General features: G+C 45.0%; 1 protein-coding gene across 1 annotated transcript in view; it reads right to left on the reverse strand.

The window, feature by feature from the left end:
* Nucleotides 1-21989, reverse strand: part of LOC126536039 (vitamin D 25-hydroxylase-like) — a 91405-nt gene that overhangs the window by 7109 nt on the left and 62307 nt on the right. Inside the window, exon 7 of the mRNA XM_055073352.2 lies at nucleotides 3123-3313. Within this exon, the coding sequence (XP_054929327.2) occupies nucleotides 3123-3313 (191 nt within the window). The remainder of the gene's footprint in view (nucleotides 1-3122; nucleotides 3314-21989) is intronic.

Genomic DNA, 21989 nt, shown 5'->3' on the forward strand with positions numbered 1-21989 from the left:
CGGCCACTACAATGTAAACAACACCTGGTTCAGAAATAAATATGCTTCATATATGCTGTATTGGCTTGCTAGTCTTGAGATACATGTCATTTGTTTGTAGCAGATGATATGAACGTTTGTTCATGTTTACAGTTCAGCATAATTGCTTCGAACATAAAAGAAAACACTACATGAATTTGGATAATCTCTGCTGTATCACATGTGTCATTGTTCTGTCCCGACAGAGTCTGCGTCAGGTAGACCCGGCCGCAAAATATTACGGACCATGAAATATGAGAAAAAGCTGACTGTCTCCGCAACATCCCAAAGCAGACTGGTATTTGCATTTCGACCCTCGACTAGGATATGCTAATAACATTGTCGTATACAGTTCTTCAGGGTACTGCTACAGGTGCTCGGGAATTCAACGTTTTCTGATATTCCGTGGTCCGTAAACTTTTGTGGTCGGGTGTACATCTTGGTCATCACGGGAGCCCCTATCTACACCAACAGGAAGGGGCTGGAGACGAATTCGCAATGCTTTACAATCCAAACAAAGAAGCCATTCCAGAAGTATTTGGATGAGAGATCAAGTCTACGGACGACTGTGTCAAGAGTGAAAAGAACCTCCGCCATCATTCCACCAGCACAGATATTGGCCGAGTCACCCAGGTACCTTAAAAACAAAAGTACTGTGTCTTCAGATGTACCTGCAACCTCTGAACAAGCACAGACGACGCTGGTCAAGAGTTCCATCAGCTTGCCCTTCCTTAATGAGCTTCCTGGCCATGCCAAATTCCATTTGTGCCAAGTATAATTATTTTTCAATGAATGCAAGCTTTTTCATTCCACATTCGTGTTAGAGATCATTCCTCTTCCTCATCCAAACATTTAAGGTCAAACGATTTTTTTTCATACTTCATACCAGTCACTGTCTAGAAGCATAACATATCTGTAGCAGTATTTTCCAGCGTACGTTACCATGTGCAATTTCGCTCCTGAAATAGCTGATGCGGCATTGCTTGTGTCTTGCATTAGCCTTTGCACTGTGTGCTATGTAGCATTTAACTTTTCTTAATGTTTTTGGCTTTCAGTGCGTGCAAGGAAGAGTGGCTTCTTTCTTGAATGCAAGCTTTCTCATTCCCATATTTAATTCCTAGTCTCATTCAGGATTGCTATTCTTGCTCGACAGCCTGTATTTTTGCGCAAGCTACATTGAAATGATTCATTGCAGAATCTGCTTTCGCTGTTGTCCAACTTGTTACTCGTCACCGTGTTACATTTCTCGCATATGGGAGCCTGGCCAGTTGCACTGGGAAACAGTCTCTCGAGGCAAGCACCTGCCACTACAGGCCGCACAGTGACATAGACTGCGAATCTCTATAGAACTCCTCAGCCACTTGAGCTATCGCATCCATATTAGTAATGATATTGCCGGCTTTGCCTCTTAACACATACATCTGATTCTTGCCTATTCCTAGTTTCTTCTTCACTGCTTTTAGGCTTCCTCCGTTCCTGAGAGCATGTTCAATTCTATCCATATTATACTTCCTTATGTCAGCTGTTTACGCTTGTTGATTAACTTCGAAAGTTCTGCCAGTTCTATTCTAGCTGTAGGGTTAGAGGCTTTCATACATTGGCGTTTCTTGATCAGATCTTTCGTCTCCTGCGATAGCTTACTGGCATCCTGTCTAACGGAGTTAGAACCGACTTCTATTACACACTCCTTAATGATGCCCATAAGATTGTCGTTCATATCTTACACACTAAAGTCCTCTTCCTGAGTTAAAGCCGAATACCTGTTCTGTAGCTTGATCCGGAATTCCTCTATTTTCCTTCTTACCGCTAGCTCATTGATCGGCTTCTTATGTACCAGTTTCTTCCATTCACTCCTCAAGTCTAGGCTAATTCGAGATATTGCCTTCCTATGGTCACTGCAGCGCACCTTGCCGAACACGTCCACATCTTGCCGAGCACGTCCACATTAAGGAACACAGAACATGTGTTCCTTAATTTGCACACGGATATGCGCCATCTTCGGTCACAGTACTAGCACGGAGAAGCGGAGACGCCTAGTAACTTTACTGGCAGGCCCTCATAGCTTTAGATAGACCCTTGCTTTATTTCCCGTTTAAATGTCCCCTTGACTTACTGAGTTGTTTTTACATTAACGCTTTATTTTTTGCTAGCTTTCCCAAAACGCAGATAGTTTTTACGCGATAGTTATGCGCGCGCGCGCATAATTAAAGGACGCGTGCTCGGCCCGTTAACGGTCTCACGTACGAGATACGGACGGCGAGCAAAACGAGGTGTCAAATCGCCACAGCAAGGTCAGAAACAGCTCTGAATGTTCTACCAGTATTCTTAGTAGGCATCTAAGTGCTCATACTGCTGTGTTGCGTTGGCGCCTGTATAAATATGATACGCACACTCTGTCGCCTGACAGAGGCACTTTCCATTCTTGGTATGCTTCGGCGCCTAATATTACTGTATTGCGGCGAACCTGACGAGTTTAATTTCAATTATTAGGCGAAGGCTATTGTTGAGATCGAAATAACGGAAGTTTGGGTACATAGAAATGTATGGGCGCCAGCCGAGACCTTCGGTCGAGATCGAATTAACCAGAGATGAATTGACAGAAGTCTACTGTGTGCGTATTTCCCGTATTCACTCTTATTATCGTTGTTTCTATGGCTCTTATGTCAGTATTTGTGCGCACTGTGTTTTCTGCCGACGAGCGTCGTCGTGTGTACATCAACACGAAAGCTTGTTAACTCCTGCGAATCAAATATTTTTGTGCATGTGAACCAATTGATAGTACGCGTTTAAGGCTAGAAACAGTCGGCGTTTTATATGAATGCACAGTAAGAGACAACGGCCGAGCGGGGCGAGCGTGTGTGTTTGTGACTGCCTTTCCTCCATTCGTTGTTTGACACTTCTTGGAGCTCGCCTACGAATTAAGAGCACAGGAGTAGGCGGCGCCCTCTAAGAGGTACCACGTGCATCTCTTGTAATGCAGCTAGTTAAAATAATAGCAATATCGATAACAACAGCAAAAAACGTTTAGTTCCCTGCCTCGTCGTCAAGCGGCGAACACTCGCGCACAAAATGAGAACTCTTCGATCGCCGCGATCCACGCTCACCGATCGAGAAGGGAATGACGTGCTCAGGCCTCACGATGAGCGCCGATCCATCGGCCGGAAGGAATCGGGTCGGGTCGAACTTGGCAGGATCCTTCCACACTTTGGGGTCCATGTGCACGGCCCACAGGTTCGGCATCACCGTGGTCCCCTCGGGGATGAGAAGTCCGTCCACGACCACGTCCTCCGCAGCACTGCCAAAGGGATTAGGAAACACGTCCTTTTTATTTGCCCCTTTTGAGCGCAGCAATTAACATCGGGGTCAACTGTTGCTGCATGGCGCGTCGCTAGTATTGAGATGCAAGCTGCTATGTGTAGCCACATACAAATGCGTACGTGTTGTGTTTCACTAGAAAACCTTGAGGAATCGCATTGTATGACGCTGAGACAATGGCGCAGTGTTTTGATGGCAGCGCCTACAGACAGTTTCCGGATGTATATTATAATGCAAGCCAAGAGAGGTGCTGCGGCGCGCAATAGGTAAACATTAGAAAAGATGAGCAGATGCGTACACAGACGCTCTTCGTTGCGTGCCCCATTGCGGGGACTCACTCGCGTAAGTTCCTTGAGAACATCCCCGAAGTATGAACCATAACTTGAAACCAATGCCATGCAAAGGGGCATGTGGCAAAGCCTCGAGTCGCGAGGGACAGCGCGCGAGGGTGAGCAGAGAATGATTGTGGCTAGATGTGCGCATTCTTCCCGCGCTCTCAGTGTTGTAGGTCACGAGATGAAGCGCGCACTAGGTGAGGAAAGCGTGCGCCTCCAGCTTGTCGGTGGCTGCGCATGGCCGTCCCCGCGGGAAGGCGCCTGCCCTGTCCTGCCGGTGGAGTATGCGCAGCGGTAAGCGGCGGTGGGGGCAAACGCGAGCTGCGATGGCTTCAAGGGGACCTTCTTCCCGCGCGCTTCGTGTTGGAGGTGGCGTAATCTCAAGTTTCAGAATGAATGAATAAACTATATTTGAAACGACTGTTCGTCCGTGCCGTCTGCCTCTTCGAGACACGTTGATGTGAGAGGCAGCATGTATCGTTCGCTGACCGCTGCATGCCGGCGCTCTTCATAACGCCAGCATTGTCGCCGCGAGTGTTCGTAGTTAGATTTTGTGACACACGTGCTTATTCTACCTGACATGACTTCTATAGCACCCGGCTAGTCTCTGCTGCGCATCCATGGCTTCTATCATAGCCAGGTTGGCATTAGCTTGTACTATACTCGTGTCCTTTTTCGAACAAGCATTAATTGCGAGCGAGCGCTTGTGTTATCCTTTTACAGAGGATTTGTATGTGTCTAACTTCCCATACTTTTCTCAATGTTCGTATGGATGGATGGATGTTATGAGCGTCCCCTTTGGAGCAGGGCGGTGGGCTGCGCGACCAACCTCTTGCTATTATACTGCCTAATGTCTTACCTAGATTAAACAATAAAAAAAAGGAAAGAAACCACTATGAACTCCCACAACCAAATTTTCTGATTCCCTGTGGCGAACTGTGCTTTTGTACGTCTTCATTTTTTGTCATTTCCCTGCTTTTATTCCACCAATCCTCCAATCGCCTCTTACTAATCTCTATTCCGGACATGTTTACTTTCCCCTTGCCCTCGCTGAACCCAAGGGCTTCAAGGAGTTTAGTGGTGCCTAAATCGACCGCTGGGCAGATATCTTCACATTCTAATAAAACATCGTTTCAACTTCAACTTTATAATTCTTCTAGTATACACTAGAAAGGTCCTTCTGGGCTAAAAGCTGCCATAAGCGGCTTGACTGGACCGACGAGACGTTGTTGTACATGGCAGGGCGATAACAGAGAGTACTTTGTAACATCAAACAGTTCAAAAGCAATTCAACCCGCACATAAACAATTGAAACATTTTCAAATATAAGCCTATTGACAGGATAATTGTCTTGCGATACAGAAACAGACAACATTCAGACATATGTGATAAGATTAAGAAAAAAAAATCCACAGCAAACACATGCTTTCTGCGGTAAAACCATTTTGAGATCACAGGGCCGTCTATCCTCCGGCGCTACGCTGCTATGTGGGATCGCTCTAGAGGGTGCACCGCGAACGTGCTGTTGACGTCAAGTGGCAAGTTCTCTCGTTTTCCTGAAACGTGTCATCTTTTTAACGTATCGTTACTCAGATTTTAGACAGTTTTAGTTTAACGTACATTATACCATTGTGTACGCTATAATATTGCCGCGCCAGTACTCCGATGAAGAAGAAAACAATGCGAGTAGGCATGATGGTTTTTGTCAAGGCGCAGTGAAGAAGAAGTCGCAGTTGCGCTCGGTATTAAAAAAGGCGACCCGCCACTGTGCATCCTGAATAGCGCTCTACGTCCCCTGTTTCTGAAGTTGTGACACTGGTGGAGGTGCTGGAGCCTCGAATCCCATGCGGGAAACCCCTGTTCGTAGCCGTACACCCAGTCCCGAAGCTCCACCGACTCCATAACGACTCCAGTTCACCGTTTCAGTCGGCGCCTGGTCGGCCTCAGCCCGGAGTTCCCTCCCGTTTCGACTGTCACCGACATGGCTACATCATCGGCACTTCTCCCTCCTTCACAGACGGCGCCTGGCTTCTCCCGGTGACTCTTGAACACCCTCAGGTCCCCGGCATCTTCCATGGCAATGTTCTTTAAGATGTTGAGGATTGGCTTGACCAGTACGAACGCGTCGCTATTGTCAATTGCTGGAACGACCAACAAAAACTCGCCCATGCATGCTTATTTCGCACTTGAAAACAGCGCTCGAACGTGGTACGCGAACAGGGAAGCGAGCTTCCAAACGTGGGGCAATTTTCGTCGTCAGCTTTTCGATACATTCTCGAGCTCGGGCCGGCGCGATTGCGCGCAACAACTTATTGAGGCCCGAGTAGAAAAACCCAACAAAACCGTCACCATGTATGCGGAAGGTATGGTCCGTCTGTTTCGCAGAGTAGCCCAGATATGATCGAGGCAAAAAAAGTGCGTCGCCTTATGCGGGTAATTAAGGAACCGCTGTTTGCCGGTCTTGTCCAAAACCCTCCAACAACGGTCGACGAATTCGTCAAGGAAGCGACTGTCATCAAGCGGGCCCTTCAGCAACATTGCCGCCACTTCAACCGCCAGTCAAACAACACACCAATAAGCTCCGCAGCTCAGATTGTTGACCACCTTTCTTTCCGTGGCATAATTCGTGACATTCTGCGTGCAGAGCTGCAAGCCCAGGCATTCCTTCTATGGAGTCGCCGGTCGTTTCTGTTGCCGAAGTCGTGCGCCAGGTGTTGCGGCAAGCCTTCTCCTCACCAGCCCTATGACCAGAAACACGTCCGTCGACCTATGCCGACACGGTCCGCCGTCCTCCCCTTTCACCTCCGGCAGCACTATTTCAGTAACGGCCCACTCCCGTGCCGTGGGGGCAACGAGAGTCTGTGAGATGACCTCCAGTTCGCCGTACCTACTTGTAGCGCGCGGCCGACCGTCGACCACTCTGCTTCCACTGCGGTGAACCAGGCCACATTGCCGGCTACTGCCCCGATCCAAACGCTGAAGTCGGCTTATTTTCGCCTGCCGCTTCCGTGCACTTCGACGACCGTCGCGCCCCGCGCAGTGATCAGCTGTCAACAAGCCAGGCAGCTTCACCCCGTCGTCGCTGGCAGTCCCCGCCACCTGTGCGTTACACTTCCCTAAGCCGTCAGAGTTTCACCACTTACGTCGGCAGGGGTGGTCGCTCCCGTAGTCCGCGCCGCGCCGCGACCTCCGGGGGGAAGGTTGCCCTGTGTCGAGACGCTCCCCACGAAGACGACCTGACGACAACGAATACTCACGCCGACGAAGACGATCTGACGACGACGAATACTCACGCCGACGACATTGCCCGTGCCGATCTCAGCATTCTGGTGGATGGACATCCCGTCACAGCACTTGCTGACACTGGCGCAGACTTCTCAATTATGCGGCAAGAGCTGGCTGACCGAATTAGGAAAATGAAGATGCCGTGGATAGGGCCCCACATCAGGAGTGTCGGGGGTCAGCTAATGACACCAACGGGAACATGCACCACCCGAATCCACATCGGTAATGACAGCTTCGTTGCCACTTTCGTCATTCTTCCCGACTGCTGCAAGGACCTCATCTTAGGGATGGATTTTCTGCGAGATCACGCCACAGTCATAAACATTCCGGAAAGTATGGTGACATTTTCTGCCGGCCCATATGGCGACACGATGAATGACGGGCAACATGAGCGCTTGCGAATCACCGGCGATGTGACCATTCAGCCGCGATCCTGCCGCCTTGTATCTCTATCATGCACGAAGTCCTACCACATGGATGTGGACCTCGGGGATGGACCCCGGGGTTCTCTACGCGGACGCCTCGCTTCCCAAGCACGGAACCAGAGCAACGGCGATCATCACCACCATCGATAAACTGGTCACAGGCGCGTCGATACGGACGACGAATACAGCCGAAGCAGAAGTGGCCGTGGCCCTAGCACTCGCACTACCGGGAGTGAGGACCGTGGTCACAGATTCCCAGACCGCCTACGCAAGCTTCATGCAAGAGATGTTACCGCAAGGGGAACATCTCTTCCGCGGCACTAGCGATCCTCACCAAATGCAAATCACCGGGACGGGCCGTTGAGCTCGTGTGGGTCCCGACTCACTCGCAAGTGGAAGGCAGCGCACTCGCCGACCACTACGCCCGAGAACTGTCAATCCGGGCCGAGGACGAGCCAGAGCTACCGCACCCCGTGGCAAGTTACAAAGACATCACCCAAATGTACAGAAGTGGCTAATGTAGGCTTCCCCGTCCGCATCCGCAACTTAGCCGAATGCAGCAAACGAACGTGCGACGCACGCAAGCGGGGTCGCTAGCGCATCCCGCCCTTTTGCACAAGATGTTCCCAACAGAGCATGACACTTCATGCCCGTTTTGCAGACAATCAAAAGTCACTCTAGCACACATCCTTGCAGAGTGCACTAAGCTCAAGAACCCCCCACCATCCCTACTCCTCACTCTCCCCAGCCCCAACCCCCTGAGCGATGGGAGACCTTGTTGTCCAGCCCCGACCTACCGACCCAGCTCGCGCTGGTGGCTAGGGGCCAGGAACTGCTGGACGCATATACGACCTGAGAAGAAGGTTCCACCCCATCTGGTGCCAGCGCGCACCAACCTTTACTAAGGGCTCAGTATAATGGTTGATTCTCTCTCTCTCTCTACGCATAACTATTTCGTCAAACACTTGCCTTTTCTTCAAATTGACATATTAGACTTCGCCCTGCCATTTGCTAGCCGCCTGGTTAGCTGAGATAGTAGAGCGACTGTCCCGGAAAGGCGGTGGTCCCGGGTTCGAGTCCTGCACCAGGACGAATTTTTCTTCAACAGCGAGGCTTTTCTTTCGAGGAACCCATATGGATTTCCTTTGTAGCAATTGCTACGAACGGGTGGCTGTCTAATTTTCCTTTATTAGCTGAAGACTACTGTTAAGTACTGTATTCTGTAAGAAAACACTCCAAATGAATGGAAAGTACCATACAAGATGTATTATCTATGGGCTTTTGTTCACTGATGCGTTTAAATAAACTTTTTGATCCATGCAGGTTTTTTTCACATGCAAAAGTATTTGAAAGGGTACATTACTCGTACTCAATCTACTTGTCACTGAATTGTCCAAAACATGATTCCACTCAGAACATTACAAAGTGTTTAGCAGGTTCTGTTACCCCAGCTCTGGCCTAGTAGTTTAAGCATCCGCCTCGCATGCGGAAGGTGTGGGGTTCTATGCCCAGTGCTACCGGGTACCGATCGGTGATGGAATGGCTAGGAGCTTTTCCCTCTACTTGTACTCGGCTTCTCTGTGGTGAAATGCTTGGAAAATGGGCCTTTAACCTCTTGTGCAAATAAAACTAATGTGTGGAATGGGGCTCTCTGACCAAAGGCGCCCTTGCGCCATAACATTGAACATCAACAGGTGGTTCTGTTGTCAACTAGCCAATGGTCAGGTGTGAAAAATTTGTCACTCATTTTTGTGCCGGTTTTCTCCGTTACAAAGCCGCGCTATTTTCAAGCGTTTCATAAAGCACAACCAAGGCTTTGGCCATATGAGTGCTGCTTGTCAAATGTATACTGCTTTTTTCCATGTATGTAGTAGTTGAAGCTACCGTTGAAACCTATATTTATAAAACAAAACATTCCAAATGAATTTGAAATGTCTTACAATATGTATTATGTATGGGCTTCTTTAAGTAATGCACGTAAATGAACTCTTTGATCCACGCATAGCATACAATGCTTATGCAGACTTGCCTCAGTAGGTTCTGTTCTCACGAAGCTGCTTGTAAATATTTTCCTGTGCGTATAATTTTCAGTAGGTAATTACATTGTCTCAGTGGTTTTGGACAAGCGAGAACTGTTGCTGCTAGGGAAGCCCGGTTACAGAGTCCCTGAGGGTGCACATTGGGCCAGCTGTTTGTCCAGATACGCAAGTGCTAAGGGACCCGTTTTTCAAGTTCTTTTCTGTAGCGTATATGAATGCTGGCTTTGCCAGTGTGTGACATGACACTGCTCCGGATGTTTTGTCTCACTACAAGGTTACTCGATTCTTTTGCAAAGGTTACAGTTGAACCATTATTTGTGGTTACGATTGCATCATGATTGTAGTACCACCATAGTTGATGGCAACTATAATTTTATAATTCAGGAGGACAGCAAAAAACAGTGCTTGTGTGGCGTCGGTCTCCAGCCAGTGTGTGAAAGACTGAAGTCAGCACTTTAGTCACTATAGTCAATAGGTAGAAGTGAGCCAACGTCGACAAATGTATTTTCTTGGCCTAAGCGCAACGTAAATATCAGCGCAGACATCAGAGGACCAGTCCCTAATGTGTTTCTATCCCCGTGCAGTGGATTAGAGTACAGTGAGAAATGACATATTTTTTGCACTTGTGTTTCCTCCTCTCTGAACAGTGGACATTGCCAGTGAGCAGCAAGTTGATTACATTCAGTCAGGATTTCGCCTTTCATGGCAAGGCAAGAAGTGCTCTAAATTCATGTGTTCTCTCGACATGATCTTGCATTTTGTATGAATCAGTGCATCCACAATCCTCTCTCCGCAGTCTGCCCCTTGGGTGATACCCAACCATAGTTTTCATGCATTTTTTTATTTGGGCAACCCAAATACAAGGACAAGGTTTGCCCGCAAGGTAAGGCAAAAGGAGGGCGTAATCCTCCTGTTGTTCCCCATGTTTAATTCTCATGTTCTGTATTTCCTCGTGAACCCTCCCAATAGGCTCCAATGATCAATGATCAAGTTAACACCTGACAGAGGGAGCGAGATGTAAATGTTTTACTGTCAATGCTAGTTATGTATGCACATCTGTTCATATGTGTACGTTGTCCTAGTCTAATGCACGCTCTTTTGTCACACTGAAGCCACTGGTCTTGGGTCTCTTCATTCGAGCCCAACACAGCATATTGATTGAATGGAAAAATAAACAGAAAGTCTGTCTGCTAGTCTGTGTCTCAAAAATTTCTTGCCACAGCAGTAAGTTAATAGGAACAATGGTGAAAAGACGCAGCAACATTGCCTCGTGGATTGCTATATAATGTTACTGTACAAAAATTACTTTTGTTACAATATCGGATGAGTTAAATATTGCCTGTTTATACCATCCAAGTGCCCAGTGCAGCTCAACCAAGCACCGATCTTGGACAAAAGAAATTCGCAAATGTCTTTTCACATGCAGCTTGATTTTTTAAATTTGCAACAGTACAATTATGCTTGCAGTACTCTGTTCATGGCACTTGCTAATCAAGGGTACTAGGCCTTTGACATTTGCTGCTTCTATGAACGCCAGCGCTTACTGTTATGTATAGTATGTGGTGCTTAGCCTCGGGAAGCTGTACATGGGCTATGAGACATGCCATGCACAGCAACTTAGCAGCACTGCCAGTTGCAGTAAGATCATGTGTGTGCCTAATATAAGGCAATGTTTGACTAGTGCAACAATCAGACATGCACCTAAGACATTTGAAATGAATTCTCCACAATTTAATGTTCATTGTTACCGAACGCAATTGCTTGCTCTGTAGTTCAAGGGTGCATCACACATTTGATCTGGGCAATTAAGATGATTAAAACGGTATTAGGGTGATTCTACTCAAGGCTGTACAAAGACAGTTTATTTAGGCATAAAATAATTGCACAGTGCCCTCAAATCGTCAAACACAGCTCCTGACTTCTTGGTGACATTGGATAAGTGGCGAAAGTGACACATTGGTAATGAGGGACAGCACATTGGAGGGCTCTGGAATAATTTCTACCATCTGGGATTCATTAACCTGTACTGAAGTCGCACAGTATACAGGCGGCTTGCGTTTCACCTCCATCGAAACACGGCCGCCGGGATTGCAGCGATCCTAGTGCTCAGCAGCCAAGCCAGCGCACAACGACAGCGTTCATCGTTGCATAGCGAAACCAAGGTGAAAATTATGTGCCTTTGGGTAATGCTTGACAATTGCGCTATCTCAAAAGGACGTGCGCAACGCCAGCGGCCAGTTCTGAAAGCCCGCCAGCAAGCCGACAGCGGTTCGTCAGTGGTCCTGTCCAACCACGAAAAATTACAAGGAAACGTATATAGACTAACCTTAAGGACGTTGATGTTACGATGCGATGAACGCATGGGTACAACTGAATTCAGGTTGAGTCCTCGATCAATAGCACTTCTCACTAAAGAAATACTTCCGAATAGCACGCAACAGCCCGCACGATCAATACGAAGAGACCTGGTTTTGGCTGGAAAGGAAGTGCAGGGACGCCCAAAATACTGTCTTGCTTCGCTGCAACTATTGATTGTGAAGAAGGATATTTAGCTTGACTTTTTGGTGCATATTAACATGGAAAGAAAATCGAGCGCAAACTTGACAATATGTATTGTCAAGTTTCACTTCAGTTGGCAGTGAAGTTTCATGAGTAATGGAACGGACTTGGCAGTGAAATGAACTGTACCGTAGACTTTTGAAGAGTGAAGTGCTCAGACTCCATACACTTTCTCCATGTTTGTTGCCCACCCTATAGCTTCCGCCAATGAAAAGACCCTTCAAAAACAGCAGACGCTCTAAAGCAATCAAGTACGACGCCATTTTGAAGAAGTCTCATGACGACGATTTTGTGTGCCTTGGTTGCTAACTGTAGTTTAGATTGTCTCCTACTATAGCATTCGTGCTCCTAAAGTTTTCTCGGTGCGATTTTCTAAACATTGTTTACCTGGCACCTGGGCATCAATCTTTACAAAATAAACAACTAAAGAATAACACGATGTTGCGAAGGGTCGTTAACATGAAGTACTCGATAAAATGACCTGATAGTGTCCGCGAATATGACATATGATCAACCAGATGCACGCGACGCACTGAAAGAATATGCGCAATATTTTAAAGCGAAAGCTTCATTGGCCGCGAACTTGCGATTTCGCCATGGCCGTGCTGCGAGGAGGCACATGACGTCACACCGCGTTCCTCGTCATTGCGTTCGGCTCCGCTCGCTTCGCCAGCTGCGTCGCATGCCTGATAACATGTCGGAGGATTTAAAAGGAGAGCTCGCGTGCGCCACAAGCACGGTTGAGGCGGCAGTATGGACGGCGACAATTCTGATAAACAGGAGGAGGCCTGGAATCGACATCGGAACAAGATGAAGAGGAAACGAATCGCCCAGGAAGCAGACGAACAGCGCGCCTAACGACTTCATAAATGCCGCAACATAGCTAGACAACCAGAGTAACCTGGACTTGCAATCAAGATTAACCAAGGCTAACCATGCTATGCCTTAGCTTTCGCCACGCGCATCCTGACATAGCCGAGCTAAGCCACTGCAAATTTTGTCTCGAGTGGTGTCTGTGTAAGGGCACCTGGCCGACTCTGTAAATAGAGCTAAAAGACGAACGACTACTCTCTGCAGCCCCATTTCATTTTCTGAACACAGCGCGCGATGCGAGTCATCGGCCAGACAGCTTACCGGCAAGATTTGAAAGCACGGGAGATCCTAAGGGAACTAGAGGGCTGGCCGGAACCCGGTAGGAATGGCTTTGGTTACAGAACGAAAAGTACACACCATCATTTTTCTTCGTCTTCACGTACTGTTTTCATATGTCCCCCGTCAACTTCCACCAGAACGCTTGTTGCCAAGAACGATAATCTTGAAGCACACTTGAACGTAATAACTTTAACGTGCGTGCACAAAGAAATAGTTGTTTTGGTTCATTCGAACTAGTTCCCCGGCTCGAATACGCAAATTTTGTTCATATCCCAATTTGATCATGGGTGCCGAGTTCGTTGCCGTGCGCTCACTGGCAGTGAAATCTTCTGAAGATACACGCGACGAAGGTGACAGCGTCAACTGCTTTGTCTTTAACCCAAAGTGGACGCTTGTCTGCAGTCGCAGACAAGCGAACCCTTCAGCTTCCCTTTAATTTATCGTTTCTTTATTTCATATATTGAGCACAAGTAACTTCCCCTATGTTGGCCTTGGTGTCAGTGTTTGTTGGCTTCTTATAATATGACTAATAAAAATCTGGCCCCTCGGTTAACCCCCTCTCTTCCGGTTTATATACATACATATATATATATATATATGGGTCATTCCATCTCAAGTGTACTCGGTGTTTTATCGACCATCTGCGATTCTGCTGAAAAAAATCATGGTGTTTTACCTCAATGTGGGAAGTAATTATTCAAGCGATTTTTCAGAAAAAAAATTTTCTAATGCCGTGAGGACGCTTTGAAGGTTGCGCACACAAGTGAAACTATGCCAGGCAGAAAAATTTCTGCAAAGTTATTGCTTTGACCTGCTACTGCGAATATTTTTTTAAATTGTCGTCAGATGGTACTCTTTCGTGACTATTGTCGTTTATTACTTTCTATTTTAATTTACATAATTTTTCGCCGTAAGAAAAAGTCGACCATTGCCCCTTTTTTAATATTTTTTATAAAAAAAAAGTAAGATTTACATGAGGAATATATTAACAATAGGGGCTTGGTATGTGTGTATACTAGATGATAAAAATATTCTGATGAGAAATAAAACCTAAACTTTCGCTTAATGTCATGCTAAAAATGAAAAAAATTACGTTCTGACTCAATTTGTGGCTTCATTTTCGCAATGTAGCGTTCCAAGTAAAAATATGGCATAGTCGGCATTGCATAGTATGCTTTGCTGTCTATCTATGTACAAAGATTTAAAAGATTAAATTTTGTTTTAAGCGAGAAAAAAATTTTTGAACTGCACAATCACAACGTTGCGCGGAGCATCTCTTCGCTTCGCCTTCACTGCATAGCACGTCGGTCGGCGTTTCAGTCTGGCTCATTTTACGTGTTTCTTCTTTTTCTTCTTGAAGACGAGGTCTTCTTTGCGACTTCAGGTTGATTTGCGGTTCGTGGGGACTGAGTTTCGGGCCATTGTCATTTTGTAAAATTAGATAATTGGAGGCCTTCTAGTGCACGTAGGACAAGAAATAGGCCTGCAATTATCTAATTTTACAAGGTGACAATGGCCCGAAACTCAGTCCCCACGAACCGCAAATCAACCTGAAGTCGCAAAGAAGACCTCGTCTTCAAGAAGAAAAAGAAGAAACACGTAAAATGAGCCAGACTGAAACGCCGACCGACGTGCTATGCAGTGAAGGCGAAGCGAAGAGATGCTCCGCGCAACGTTGTGATTGTGCAGTTCAAAAATTTTTTTCTCGCTTAAAACAAAATTTAATCTTTTAAATCTTTGTACATAGATAGACAGCAAAGCATACTATGCAATGCCGACTATGCCATATCTTTACTTGGAACGCTACATTGCGAAAATGAAGCCACAAATTGAGTCAGAACGTAATTTTTTTCATTTTTAGCATGACATTAAGCGAAAGTTTAGGTTTTATTTCTCATCAGAATATTTTTATCATCTAGTATACACACATACCAAGCCCCTATTGTTAATATATTCCTCATGTAAATCTTACTTTTTTTTATAAAAAATATTAAAAAAGGGGCAATGGTCGACTTTTTCTTACGGCGAAAAATTATGTAAATTAAAATAGAAAGTAATAAACGACAATAGTCACGAAAGAGTACCATCTGACGACAATTTAAAAAAATATTCGCAGTAGCAGGTCAAAGCAATAACTTTGTAGAAATTTTTCTGCCTGGCATAGTTTCACTTGTGTGCGCAACCTTCAAAGCGTCCTCACGGCATTAGAAAATTTTTTTTTCTGAAAAATCGCTTAAATAATTACTTCCCACATTGAGGTAAAGCACCATGATTTTTTTCAGCAGAATCGCAGATGGTCGATAAAACACCGAGTACACTTGAGATGGAATGACCCATATATATATATATATATATATATATATATATATATATATATATATATATATATATATATATATATATATAGAGAGAGAGAGAGAGAGAGAGAGAGAGAGAGAGAGAGAGAGAGAGAGAGAGAGATAGGTGGATGCAGGGGAAGGTACAGTAGCTGTCGGCGGAAACCCCCCCCCCCCCCCCCCCGAAATAAGTTTCTGGCTGGAGGCAATTCATCATCATCGCCACCCTATTTTATGTCGACTGCAGGACGGAAGCCTCTCCCTGCAATGTACAATTACCCCTGTCATGCTGCCAACCGATTGCAACTAGCGCCCGCGAATTTCCTAATTTCATCGCCCCACCTAGTCTTCTGCCGTCATCGACTACGCTTCCTTTATCTTGGCACCCATTGTGTAACCCTAATGGTTCACCGGTTATCCAATATACGCATTACATGACCTGCCCAGCTACATTTTTTTCTCTGAGTGTGAATTAGACTATCGGCTATACCCATATACTCTCTGGTCCCAACCGCTCTCTTTCTGTCTCTTAACGTTATGCCTTGCATTATTCGTTCCATTGCTCCTTATGCGGTCCTTAACTTGTTCTCAAGCTTCTTTGTCAGTCTCTATAAGTTTCTTCCCCATATGTCGCCACCGGTAAAATGCACTGATTGTACACCTTCCTTTTCAATGACAATGGTAATCGTCCAGTCAGGAGCTGACAATGTCGGCCGTAGGCGCTCCAAACCATTTCTATTCTTCTGCAAATTTCCTCATGATCAGGGTTCCGTGTGATTAATTGACTTAGGTAAACGTACTCCTTGACAGACTCTAAAGGTCGACTGGCGATCCTGAGTTCTTGTTCCTTTACCCGGCTATTTATCATTATCTTTGTCTTCTGCATATCAATATTCAACCCCACTCTTACACTCTCTCTGTTAAGGTCCTCAATCATTTGTTTTAACTCCTCTGCATTGGTGCTGAATAGAACAATGTCATCGGCAAACCGAAGGTTGCTTAGATATTCGCCGTCGGTCTTTACTCCTAAGCCTTCCCAGTTTAATAGCTTGAAAACTTCTTCTAAGCCCGCAGTGAATAGCATTGAAGGGATTGTGTCTCCCGTCTGACCCCTTTCTTTATAGGCATCTTCCTGCTTTTCTTGTGTAGAATTAAGGTAGCTGTAGAACATCTGTAGATATTTTCCAAGGAATTTACGTAAGCGTTCTGTACCCCTTGATTATGTACTGCCGCTATGACTGTTGGTATCACTACTGAATCAAATGCCTTTTAGTAATATGTGAAAGCCATATAGAGAAGTTTACTGTACTCTGCGTATTTCTCGATAACCTGATTAACGACATGGATGTGATCCATTGTAGAGTACCCCCATCCTGAAGCCAGCCTTTTTCCTCGGTTCACTAAAGTCCACTGATGCCCTTATTCTATTGGAGGTTATCTTGGTAAATATTTTATATAGTACTGGGAGCAAGCTGATGGGCCTATAATTTTTTTATTCTTTATCGTCTCCCTTCTTGTGGATTAGTATAATGTTTGCATTCTTCCAATTTTCTGGGGCCCTTGCAGTCGATAGACACTTCGTATAAAGAGCCGCCAGTTTTTCAAGCATCATGTCTCCTCCATCTTTGATGAAACCGACTGTTATTCCATCTTCTCCTGCAGCTATTCCTCGTTTCATGTCTTGCAAGGGCCTTCTGACCTCATCGCTAGTTATAGGAGGAGTTCCTGTATCCTGTTCATTACTGTTTCTAATTGAGGTATCCTGACTCCTCTGGGTAGTGTACAGGTCAGTATAGAATTATTACGCTGCTTTTACTATATCTTTGAGATTGCTGATGCATGTGAGTACATAAACTGTCGTAACGATACAACAATGTTTCTAGAACCTGTTACAAGAGAGGAAGTTGTGTCAGTATTATTAAGCCAAAAGAATAGCAGATGCCGAGACATTGACGACCTTCAGATAGGACCAGTAAAATATGTTGCTGATATTGTAGCCCCCGCAGTTACACACATATTCAACCTCTGCCTAACTACATCTTCCTTTCCAGAACAAATGCAGACCGCCAAAGTAACCGTTTTATTTAAAAAGGGCGACCAAAATGACTTAGGTAATTATAGACCTGTATCCATACTTCCTGTTTTTTCTAAAGCATTAGAAAAAGTAATGCACTCCAGGTTCACTAAATTTATTGACCAATGTAATTTGCTCACTCCGTGTCAGTTCGGTTTTCGCAAAAATAAATCAACTGAGCTAGCACTTCTACATCAAAAAGAATATATTCTGTCCCAGTTTGATAACAGAGCTTTCGTAATAGGTATATTTGTAGATTTTTCAAAGGCATTTGACTTGGTTAGTCATGAATTACTCCTAAAGAAGTTATGGTACTATGGTATCCGAGGCCAGGCTGCAATGTTAATAAAATCATATCTTTCGCAAAGAAAACAAGCAGTTAGCTTACATAATGTACTATCCGAGGTAAAACCTATATTCTCTGGCGTCCCTCAAGGCAGCGTGTTAGGCCCACTTCTTTTCAATATATTCCTTAATGACATTGTTAACATTAACAAAAATGCCAAATTCATCATATACGCTGACGACACGAGTATTTTTTTTTGCTGGGAAAAACATTCAGGATCTAATAGTGTCTTGCAATACAACAATGGTCACGCTGGAAAAATGGTCGAAATCTAATGATATGCGCGTGAATGAAAAGAAGACAAAAGCCGTAATATTTCGCCCGAAAAATAAGCCGGTTTCTATTCACACTTATATTCTATATAATTCTCGACCTATAGAAATAGTTAATCATTTTCAATGCCTTGGAGTTATATTTTCTTCAACCATGTCATGGGAACACCATGTAACTCACGTTGTCAAACAACTGGCTAGAGTAGTGGGCATGATTGGTTGCACACGGCACATTCTTCCGACGTCACTCAAACTAACTCTTTATAACGCACTTTTTTATTCTCACGTAAATTATTGTCATCTTGTATGGGGAACTGCAACACATTCTTGTCTTCGCAAAATACACATGCTGCAGAAAAGGTTCCTTCGCTACACCTTCAATGTTAGCTATGGGTCACCCAGCAAAGGTCTCTTTCTTACAGCCGGTGTGGTCCAAATCTATGAATTATATCGATACCGGTTGAGCATTTCTTACAAAACAGAAATAAAAAATGGTACAAACGATATTCGACGATTGGCAAACTTGCAAGAGAAAAGCACAAATTACCCTTTCAGACAACCCGAACAATGGATGGTGCCAACAGCACGCCTAAACTCCGGGCAAGAACGTTTGCAATTCACACTCCCTTCCCTTCTGAACGCTTATACATCTGCACATTTTGACTTATTCACCTGTACTCATAAGGTATTGCGTAGGATGTATATAGAAGGTAGCTCCGAACAATTTTCATCCTCAGTTCTGCCAAAATAAGTCTTTGCTTCTGTATCTCATATTTCATGTATGAGAGTGTGATATGTAATAACAATCTTTTTATCCCTGTGTTTACTCAGTACGCTTGAAGTGCTCTTGCGATGTATAGCATTACATTTTTGTTCTTTTGTTTCGTTTATACGACACCTGAAGTTGAGTCGTTGTTTGTCTTCTGCTGTTGCCTGTAAAATGGGGGTTGCGGCTTTGTCAAGCTGTATTTTTACAGCTTTTTCTGCAGCTCCTCTGTCCATGTATCTTTGAGGCAGAAATAAAATTTATTATTTATATTTATTATTATTATATATTACCCTGCTTACCTTTCAGTGCATACATCTTGATTTGTCCTATGCCAAGTTTCTTTCTCACCGATTTCAGGCTGCGTTCACTTTTACGGCTTCTGTCTTTCGCAAGTGATAGTTTCGAATGTATCTTATTTTTGCCTTGTTGATCACTTTTGACAGTTCCGCGAATTTTATCTTATCTTTTGAGTTGGACACTTTCATTTTTTGTCGTTTCTTTATTAGGTCCTTTGTTATTTGGGAGAGCTTGCCTACTGGTTGTCTTGGTGCCTTGCCTCCCACTTCAATTGCTGCCTCTGAAGCCAGCCTTGTTACGGTTTCATTCATTACCTTTATGTCATCATCATCTCTCTGTTCTAAGACTGCATATTTCTTTACAAGTACCAGCATAAATTTCTCTCCTTTTACCCTACTGCCTCTAAGTTGACCTGTTTTTTCTTGACCAATTTTCCTCTTTCTCTGTTCAAATTGAGGTGAATCCTAGGCTTCACTAATCTATGATCACCGCACTTTACCCTGCCTATCACTTCTACATCCTGCACTACGCTGGGATCGGCAGAAAGTATGAAACCAATTTCATTTCTTGTTTCACCATTAGGGCTTTTCCAGGTCCACTTTCTGTTGCTACGTTTCCTGAAAAAGGTGTTCATTATTCGAAGCTTATTACTTTCTGCAAATTCTACCAGCATCTCTCGTCTAGCGTTTCTAAATTCGACACCGTAGTTGCGAATTGCTTGTTCACCAGCCTGCTTTTTCCCCATTTTTGCATTGAAGTCACCCATTACTACAGTATACTGAGTTTGCACTTTTCTCATCGCTAATTCAACATATTCAAAAACTGATCTACTTCCTCATCATCGTGAGTGGATGTTGGAAAGCAGGCTTCAAAATCCACTACCTTTAATCTATACCTCTTATTAAGTTTGATTACGACTACAGCTACCCTCTCATTAATGCTGTAGAATTCGTTTGTAGCCCGCCATGTCCTTATGGATTATGAATCCTACCCCGTATTCCTTATTATCTAGGAGACCTCTTTAGCAGAGGACTTGTCCCTTATTGAGCATTGTATAAGCTTCACGAGTTCTTCTAATCTCACTAAGGCCGATGATATCCCAAACGATGTCTGATAGTTCCTCAAAGAGTACTTCTAAGGTTGCCTCACTCGAGAGGCTTCGGGGGTTAAACGTTGAAAGGGTCAGTTTCCATTGGCGGCCTGTCCGGACGCAGGGATTCTTAGCACCCTATATGCTGCGTTACAGACCTGACCGCCGCCCTGGTCAGGTGCTCCGCAGCGCTGGGGGATAAAGGCTATTGGGTAATTGAGTGAGCCATTTGGAAGGGGGTGGCCGAATACTGCACCAGGGAGGCCAATTCCTGTTCTGGTAAGGGTGTATATTGTTGAAGCTTTGTGGGCCTTCCTAATTTGGTTGTACCTGGATTAGTATAGCTCCACTCGCCCTCGGCATCTTTTGCCGGTGACAGGCGTCACTCTAAGCCTGCAGAAGTTGTGCAAAAAACAAATACTTCAATGTCAACTTCAACTTCAATAAAACTTCAATTCCAAATGAAGTGAAACTTGACAGCAAATAGTTGCAGCGAAGGAAACATTTTATTTCAGTTCAATAAAGAATTATGCTTTCACCGTTCCACTATATTAGACGAGTGAAAACGTACAAAATTCCGAGCTTGTAATCTTATTTTTGTGGTTACCGGTCTATTTAGGGAACAGGGAAAGTTTGAAGAACGAACTATTTGCAGCCTCGCGGAGGAACAGTGACGGGTGGGTATGAGGGCTTTGGCGGGACTTTACTGCATGCATGAGTTGTATCCGACTATAGCTAGTATACAATGCGTTTTCAGTGCGTAAGCATTCTTTGGCGAGTACCCCAGCCCCATCGCGCAAAATGTGTAATGCCTTGTAACTTCATAAAAACGCGTAATTTCCCAAATTTAGACATTTAGTCGCTGTGATAGTATAAATGTAGATGTCTGGTAGCTTTATCAAAGATAAGGAACAATAACTCCCCCCTCCCCCCCCCCCCAAAAAAAAAATTAACATGCCCATAGAGATACATAGGGCTCCTTAGAAAATGCGTGGGGAAGCTCCTGGTAGGAGTGGGCCAACATCGAAATGGGGGGTGGTATAACATAAATTTGGCGGTAGACCAACTAGAAATTTGGGGATAAACCAAGTTGAAATCTGGGGGTGGGCGAACTAAAATTTGACGGTCACCAATTTGAAATTTGGGAGTGGGGCAACATAAATTTGGGGGTGGGCCAACTTTAAATTTTGGAGTGGACCAACTTGAAATCTGTCGGTGGGCCAAATTGAAATCTGGGCGTGGGCCGACTTAAATTTGGGTGTGCGCCAACTTAAATTTGGGGGTTAAAATCTGGGGGCGGGCCAACATAAATTTGCGGGCGGGTCAACTTGAAATTTGGACGTGGGTCAACTGAAATTTGGGGGTCGGCCAACTTGAACTTTGGGGGGGGGGGGGCAACTTAAACTTTAGGATAAGCCGAGCTCAAATCTGGGGGTGGGCCACCTTGAAATTTGGAGGTGGGTCAACGTGAAATTTTGGGGTGGGCCAACTTAAATTTGGGTGCGGCGGGTGAACTGACATTTGGAAGTGTGCTTACGCATACTTAGACAACTCCAGTGGAGTTTCTGCATTATTTTCCAATTCTTGAATTTGCTTTGAATTGGGCTGCCAAGCACGCATGAGTGAGTGACGATTATTATTTGCTTTTCTCACGGATACAGACAATGTGCTGGGGGT

This window comes from Dermacentor andersoni, chromosome 4, assembly GCF_023375885.2.
Source record: "Dermacentor andersoni chromosome 4, qqDerAnde1_hic_scaffold, whole genome shotgun sequence".
Classification (NCBI taxonomy): Eukaryota; Metazoa; Arthropoda; class Arachnida; order Ixodida; family Ixodidae; genus Dermacentor; species Dermacentor andersoni.